At 40.7% G+C, this 8496-nt stretch overlaps 1 protein-coding gene across 1 annotated transcript; it reads left to right on the plus strand.

Annotated features, from left to right (window-relative positions):
• Window positions 1–7046: 7046 nt before the first annotated feature.
• LOC133899051 (dof zinc finger protein MNB1A-like) lies at window positions 7047–8190 on the plus strand. Its single transcript, XM_062339962.1, has one exon. It carries the CDS (start codon window positions 7156–7158, stop codon window positions 7870–7872), a length of 717 nt encoding a protein of 238 aa, XP_062195946.1. The 5' UTR covers window positions 7047–7155; the 3' UTR covers window positions 7873–8190.
• Window positions 8191–8496: the final 306 nt, after the last annotated feature.

The raw sequence follows: 8496 nt of genomic DNA on the forward strand, positions 1-8496 counted from the left end.
CCTGCGACAGAAGTTCATCCTCCGACAATCGTTAAAACTGAATGGCTACCGATAAATTTGAACGGTTATCGACAATGCAGAAAATATAGAAAAATTGGTCTAAGTCATCGAACGTGCTCGGTAACTAGTGTAATTTGATCGGTTACCGAATGTCGATTCGATCGATTTTTTCTTCAAATTTCAAATTTGACCGAGAGAATTTTGAGCGAATTCCCACTAAATTTTGAGTGGTTTTCGCGACAATCGTGAATTTCCAGTTATCAACGGGAAGCGGTTTTCGGTTTCCAAACGGTTTTATGAACCTTAGATATGAAACATGATAAGAGATGCCTACCCTCTTAAAGTAAGAATTCAACTTTTGATACTCGCCTCCCAAGTTAGTCTCCATGGTTAGAATTTTTCTGTTAAAAAACATCGAACATGTTGTTGGAACTCATGAAATCTAAAAAAAACATCATGCTTGTTCTTCAGAAGATAAATCCAAGTAAACTTACTTTAATCGTCGATGGAACTTACATAATATTTATTTCTTCCAACTGAACTAGGTGCATGACCTCACATATCAGAGAACACAAGTTCTAATGGGAACTTAGAAACACTTGTTGACCTAGAATAGGGGAGCTCATGACTCTTTGCTTGTTGACAGGTATCACATATTGTCTCTTTATTAGACTCTAGGGAGCAAGTTAAAATACTGCTACTAATAACCTTTTGAACTATGACCGAAGAGGGATGACCTAAATGACTATGACATCGTTCAGATAATAGTTTGACAGCACTAAGAGCTTGACTTGGTGAGGATGACTCCTTAAGAGTTGGAAGAGGATAAATGCCAACTCTACATCTGCCTAGCAGAACAGTTTTCTTCGTTGCTTGATCCTTAACCAAAAAGAAATCAAGATGAGATTCAAGATAAGCATTATTGTCAGAAGCAAGATGATGAACTGAAATAAGATTCTTTTTGGTATTAAGAACATGAAGAATGCTACTAAGATGAAGATCACGAATTGGGGTGTAAATAGCCAACATGTTTAATTGTCATACCTGCACCATTAGCTGTATGGACCTAATCATGTCCACTATACTTCTCACGAGTAGTTAACTTGTCTAATTCACTGGTAATGTGATCAGTAGTGCCGGTGTCTTTGTAGCAATTAGTGTCAACACCATATGAAGTGGCAATAGTATTGGCACCTTTTTCTTCACCAGTGAAGGTGATGTCGTACCTATTCTAGCAACGATGAACATTGCGACCAATTTTGCAGCAAAGTTAGCCCATTGATTTGGAGCTTGTTGAATTGTTGTTGTTATGACCTTGACCTCCTCGTCATCCACCACGGTTGCCATCACCTTGACCACACCTTCTTCGACCACAAGAATTTCTCTCACGTGAAGCACTATTGACAGCCATCTTATACTGGGAGTTTTGTGCTTTTAATCGAGCTTCTGTGGACAACAATTGAGCATGGAGATCACTTAAACTTACTGTATCAAGCCTTGCACTTACCGTCTCAATAAGTGGATTGAATCCAGCATCAAGCCCCGTGAGGATGTAAGACATTACATCATCTTCATCAAGCCGCTTGATAGCAGCATCCATCTCATCTGCAAAGCCCTTCATCATGGAGAAGTACGTGACTGGAGACATGTCTCCCTTGCGCGTACTCGTAAGTTTGGATCATAGATGGATGATCCTCGAACGTGACTGAGAAGCGAACATCTCTTGGTTCGCTTTCCAAACAGCAGCGACGCTAGTCAGGGTTGCCACTTGGGTGAGCATTTCCATGGATAGCGATGCAAGGACATAACCTAGCACCTGCTGGTCCTGCACGATCCAAATTGAATGCATCGGGTTTGCCACAACTTTGACCATCTTGCCATCTCTAGTGATCTCGACTGCAGCAAGAGGCATATGGACGGAACCATCCAGGTAACCGATGAGTTCGGCACCCCTAATCATCAGCATCACTTGAGCTTTCCAGAGGATGAAGTTATCTCTGGTTAGCTTTTTGACAACTGGCAGGCCGATGTGGAAGAAGAACCAGATGAAGTCGACATGGATGTATTAGAGGAGATGGGCCCTAATGCCGTGAAATAAATTATGAAGCGTTGAACCCTTTCGGGCCGCTTTGCATGTTTATATAGGCTGGGAAAACACCCCTCAATGTGGCATGTATAAAATCAATATACACACAATTTGTTTGAATAAGGTACAAGATATATCTCTAAAAGCTATACAATTTGAACCTGCCAAGTATATCTCTAAATACCAAAACAAACCGATCTCCTGTATCCACACATACCTATATACAACTCAAATTCCAACAATGGCACCTCATGTGAAATAATGCCATTTCCCCTATTTTTTTCTTCTTTTTCCTCCATACCATGTAGCAGAGCTCTTTTCTCCCTCCTAAATCCATTGTCGCCCCTCTTCCCTCCATTCTTCTTCCTCCTCCCACGACCACAATGGCACAAGAGGCGGTTGATAGAACAGGCCATGGCTGCCTCCGCCTCTTCCTCCTTGCCATCTCCATGTCCAGCCGCCACTAGCACCATTTTGGTAGTTAAATGGTGTGATGCCAATCTCCACCAACGCTAATTTTTCACGTCTAGAAATTCAACTCGCTCTAGATCGGTAGCTTCTAAGAGAAGGAGTCTAAATGTCATGTAGGATCTGTTAACTTGGTAATTAATTGTGCCATAGCGTAGTTGGCTACATCAAAAAAAGGTGAGGACTGAAGGCTGCAAGTATTACGCATTGACCTATCTTGTTAGATTTGTTCACAATAATAGAATTGTAAAAGTGTGGTTTTATGAAATAGGAGAGAAATAGTGTAGTTTTGTGATAATTAAATTAAAAAAGTGTAGTTTTGTGATAAAGTGATATAAAATAAGTATGATTTTGTGAAATAGAGAATTTTTTTAGTTTTATAATAGTTAAACTAAAATAAATATACTTTTGTAATATTCATTCAAAAATTATTAATTTGTCCTCTATGGTAGACTTTTGTGGTTCTAGATCGTGATCTTCAACCGTGTCAGCATAGCTGGCGACGAGGCCTTGGCATTGATCAGCCAGGACAAATCAGCACCAGTTAACGAGGTGACCAGTCCAATAGATGTATGGTGCGTTTGATTGAAGGGCATACGGCAAAAGAAGAAAATTATATGAGATTCTCTGTAGAAAGGTCTTTGTGAGATTCTGATTTACACTGTTTGTTTCGGATTTAACGGTCTGATTAAATACATGTGAGAAAAGTATATGACACATATCACACAGAGATGAGGGTCTTTCTGTGAGACCTGATCTCATATAATTTCTTTCCTAGAGCAAAGGGCTGTTATTGTTTTTCTGGTTGATATGATAGAACTAAGATTAGAGTAGATATAATGGGTTAGTTTTTTTAGATGTATTAGATGAGTTAAGTTGATTATCATATTTTTTATTAAATAAATTATAATTAAAAATATTTTTATAAATTGGTACATTATATAAGAAGAATATTAGTTATTTTCTTACAGATTTTTAGAATTTATTTAAGGCATTAAAAATTACTATAATTTATAAAAGTAAGTTTCTTTGAAATTTTTTATTAAATATTGGTTAGCCTTTTTAGATTAAATCAATTAAAATATATTACTAGTATGCTCTAATTTACTTATAAAAATATTTATATTTTTTAATCACTTTTATACTCTCAAATAAAATAAAAAATTAAATAAAAAATATGAACACGCAACCAACAACTAGCATGAATATTGATGGCTAGGTTCGGCTACTTTCCCCTTGGAAGGGGATCCTCTGACTTCACTCATACGTGAAGTCAGGTGATTTCAGTTGAATTTGAGCCATTGATCAGAGATGAACAGTTCAGATTTAGTGCTACATAAACAGTAAAATCGTGCTACAGTATTGATGAACAGTACTTTTACTACAATAACCGACTGTAAAATACTGTTCATCCAGACTCAGTTCACTATATGCTTCTGACTTCACGTTGCTGCTGAAGTTAGAGGATCTCAATCCTTTCCCCTTATCCCCATCCAGCATCTTAGTCTATATTCTCTTTTGCTGACCACCCTATTCACCCTATCTATCTCCTAAACACCGTAAAAACCGAAATGGTCATGAAATCTCTATCTATCCAAATGGTCACGAAATAGTCATCTCCTATTCATACCTATCCCACCAAACACGCACCTCAAGACTTCGAGGAGTTGGCAGCGTCTTCTCATGTGGGCCCCACGGTAGTAGTTCCCAACCCCACCTCTACCCTAGCGCCTGGCAAAACTCCACTGCCCGACCAATATGCTGCCTTGACGTGGCGAGCTCTGGACCACTCGAAGCGATAGCCGGTGGCCGGCACAGCACATGGTTGATGATTCCATGACTGAGACGATACGGCCCCGTACCAGCCCCGCGCCCCCTCAACTCTCACTCATGGAAATTTCGCCGCCGCCACGAGCATGCGGGCCAAGAGTGGTCGCCGCCGCCGTGGTTTGTTATATTTATCACCGACGCGAGGCAAAGCGGCGCCTGGCCAGGCCGCCCACAGCGGCCGCGGCCGTTCACCGTGACAAGCGCGAGTCCGTCGCAGTACAACGATCTCGCCGCTTGTCATGTCATTACATGTACGGGTCGATACCGCCTCCCTCAGTCGCCGATTCGCTTCCCACTGGCGCGTTGGCCCCACCGGTGCCGAACGGCACAAAACCGCAGAGCATGCAGCAATTAACGGGGGGCACCCCTCATGGCGGTATGGCCTCTCTGGCTCGTGGAGCCCTCTGAGGGCCCCGCACAGGGCTCGAAAATTCAATGCTTATTTAGAAAAATCACGATAATCCATCATCGTGATTCGGCTCGGTTTCAGAAACTAAACGGTAACAAAATTTAAATTAAAAAAATTAAAAAAATTAAAAAATTCCAAAAAATCTTTTAAAAAAACTAGACACACTAAGACCTTTTGTGAAAACAATTTTCTAAAATAATATCATTTGCATCATATTATATAGAGAGGAAGTTTAAAAAAATTGAAATATGCGGCTCAGTTATTAACTCATGTTAAAAAAAATTAACATATAAACACATATTTTTCTTATGTAGAACGTATCTTTAAAGGATCTTTAAAATTAAAAACACTTTATTTAGAGTTTTATTAAATTCTCTATGATTTTTACAAAGTTCACAAGCATAAAAGTGAATATGTTAAGAAACAACACTGTAATAAATTTTTTCATGTCTACTATTATTTTTCCTACGTAAATTATAGTATAAATAAACTAATAAAAGTGGTTTTCACTAATTTTTGAGGTAGGCCAATTATGAATTAATCTAGTCGTAACACATTTACATAATCCTGCATGTTAAAATAACTAATTCATGAGTTTATGTATTTTTAAAAGAGTAAACTATGCATTTAACTTGGTTTAACATATATATTTTCTCACATAAAATTTTGAACTTTTTTTATGAGTATAAATACTTTTATCATGTAGATCATATTACAATGAAAAAAAAATTTGTTTCACTTGATTTGAAACTCAGATGAATTAGTTATTGATTTTACAAAATTGAGATAATTTTTGGGTTTTTTTTTTTGAACTTCACTGAAAATTGAGAAAATCGAACGGTTACCGACAAAACAGAGCGGTTACCGATAATACGAAAAATTCAAGAAAATTACTCGGTAACCGGTCATGGACCGATTACCGAGCTAGTAAAATCGCGATTTTTCAACTAAATTTTAAATTTATTCAAATGAATTTTATCCAATTTTTATTAAAAATTTGACTAGTAACCACAGTAATCACAAATTTTCAGTTACCGCTGGAGCTCGGTAACCGAGCTCCGGCCGGTAACGAAAACCCTGACCCCGTATGAGATCGGGTGATCCACTTGTGGTACTTGGGATGACATGCAGCGACGGATCCACTTATATCTACATACACATACGATACTAATTAAAATTTTGTTTTTCAGTGATAATATTTATATAATAATTTTTAACCTAACAAGTGGAACACTCGTATTTTTATCAGCCACCCAAATATTTTCTGCTCTGGGCTCACTAACGTGGGGACTAACCATGCCTTAGACTGTATTTGGTTGACTGTACGAGGTATAACGTGGACAGGACGAGGCCTAGTAAAGGCATTTGGATGCCTGAATCTGCTATGGTCCACGACGAGGTCTCATATAGATCCCAATTATATTTCCTTAGATGTAGTATCAGCTGGTACGCTCACATGAGTCGAACCAGGCTCCGTTCAGGATGGAGTCGTTCATGTGAACAATACTCGATTTTTTACATGCGTCGTGCTCCAAAATTTAAAATAGTGATCTTCTATTATAAAAAAATTATAATTTCTTTTACGTGTTTCGTAATCTATATATAACTTATTTTATTTAGATTAAAAAATATATATGAAGAATTAAAACTAAAATTCTCAAAAATACTACTTTATAACTTTTAACCATTGTTAGGTCTTTAAATAAATTCCTAAAAATCTAAAAAAAATCACTAATTTTCCTATTATGTGATGGATTTATTATAAAATTATTTACATCTCTGGGTTATACGGTGAAAAGTGATTTTTTTTTATAATGATCTATTTATATATATTTTTATCATATTATACAGCTCATCCAGAATCAATCCATTCAGCCAACTAAATAAAATCTTGTAACAAATCGTCTCATTTCATACAATTAACCAAACATATTTCCATCTATCTTATATATCTAACCAAACAACATATTATACCATATCATTCAATATCATCCATCTAATTACATCCTATACAGCTCATACAGAATCAATACATCCAGTCAATCAAATAGAATCTTATATCAAATCGTCTCGTTCCATATAACTAACCAAACATATTTCTATATTATTTTATACAATTAACCAAATAATTTATTTATACTGTATCTTCCAATATCATCCGTTTAATTTTACCTCATTTAATTTCGTTGGATCCAAACGCTACCTTAACCGCGACCACGACCATAAGAGAAGAGGAGCGACCCCTGCGCCAACCCCCTGCCTCTTCGGTTCGGTTCCCAGTATCTGAGTCGCTCTCTCTACCGAGCAAGCACGCACGCACGTACCCGGCGTTCCGCTCCACGCACCCACGGCGCCGTCGCTCATGCAGGAAGCAGCGGTCGAGACCGGCCGGCGGCCGGCGCAGCAGTTCACTGGCGTTGACCTCCGCCGGCCCAAGGGGTACGCCGCGCCATCTACCACGGCGGCGAGCCAGGCGCCGGGGGAGGGCGACCCGTGCCCGCGGTGCGAGTCCCGGGACACCAAGTTCTGCTACTACAACAACTACAACATGTCGCAGCCGCGCCACTACTGCAAGGGCTGCCGCCGCTACTGGACCAAGGGCGGCACCCTCCGCAACGTCCCTGTCGGCGGCGGCACCCGCAAGAAGCCGTCTTCGTCCTCCTCCTCCGCTGTCGTCGCCAACTCCGCCAAGCCCAAGAAGCCCTCCAAGAAGAAGCGCCGCGTCGCGCTCGCGCTCCCCAAGCCCACCACCACCCCAGCCGCCGCCGACTCCACCAAGACGACCGAAACAACCACGACGACGACCACCACCACACCGACGACCGACGCCGCGAGCGAGATCACCACCGAGCTCGTGGTCCCCGCGGTGGAGGAGGACTCCCTCGCCCACCTGTTGCAGCCGGACGACGCCGCAACCGTCGCGCTGGGGCTGGGGCTGTCGGACTTCCTCGCTGGGAAGAACCAGGGGCTGGTGGAGCCGGACATCTTCGAGTGGCCTTCGGCGTTCGACCTGGGCGCGTGCTGGGGCAGCGCCGCGTTCGGCGACCCGGACCCCGCCCTGTTCCTCAACCTCCCGTGACAGGTGACGGCTGGTTCCGGGCTGCACAGGCGTGTGGTGGGTTTTGCGACCTGATCAACAGTTCTTCCAGTTAATTCGTAGCACGTGACGACATGCTTGGGGTATATGATCGTGACGACGACCTTAATTTTTAGCTTCCGAGGTCAGCTAACTCAACAGCTTTGGGGTTTTCGTCTGTCTATAAACTACGGTTTGGGCTTCTTCTTGCATGGTCCTCCTCGATCCCTTTGATTTCCGTTCTTCTGTTTTAACAAAAGATTATGAATGGAATGTATGGAGAATCTGCTGCATGGAAAGAATGTACCGATGTTTTCTTCCCGTTGCTTCTTGCTTTTGCTTGCCGACCCTTTTTTTTTTCGTTTTCTTTTGGCCCTTCCATGCTGCTATGAATGCGGATTTATAGTTTCATATACGTTCGTGAGACCAACATGTTCAATATTGCAAGTTAGGGGTGAGTTGAACAACGTGGTAGAGCTTCTATGAATCTAAATTTTACGCGTAGGGTGGTTATATAAGGAAGGTGATTATGTGACTGTTGAAGGTAATTTTTTAGAATAAACTCTGATTTGTGGGGAAATGAATTAGAAAAAAATTACTTTTTTTTTTAGCTCGTAGCATCAGTTT

This window comes from Phragmites australis, chromosome 18 (assembly GCF_958298935.1).
Source record: "Phragmites australis chromosome 18, lpPhrAust1.1, whole genome shotgun sequence".
Taxonomy (NCBI): Eukaryota; Viridiplantae; Streptophyta; class Magnoliopsida; order Poales; family Poaceae; genus Phragmites; species Phragmites australis.

Bases quoted from the DNA above. Each gene is read 5' to 3' on its own strand.
- LOC133899051 (XM_062339962.1), top strand. From the start codon at position 7,156: ATGCAGGAAGCAGCGGTCGAGACCGGCCGGCGGCCGGCGCAGCAGTTC.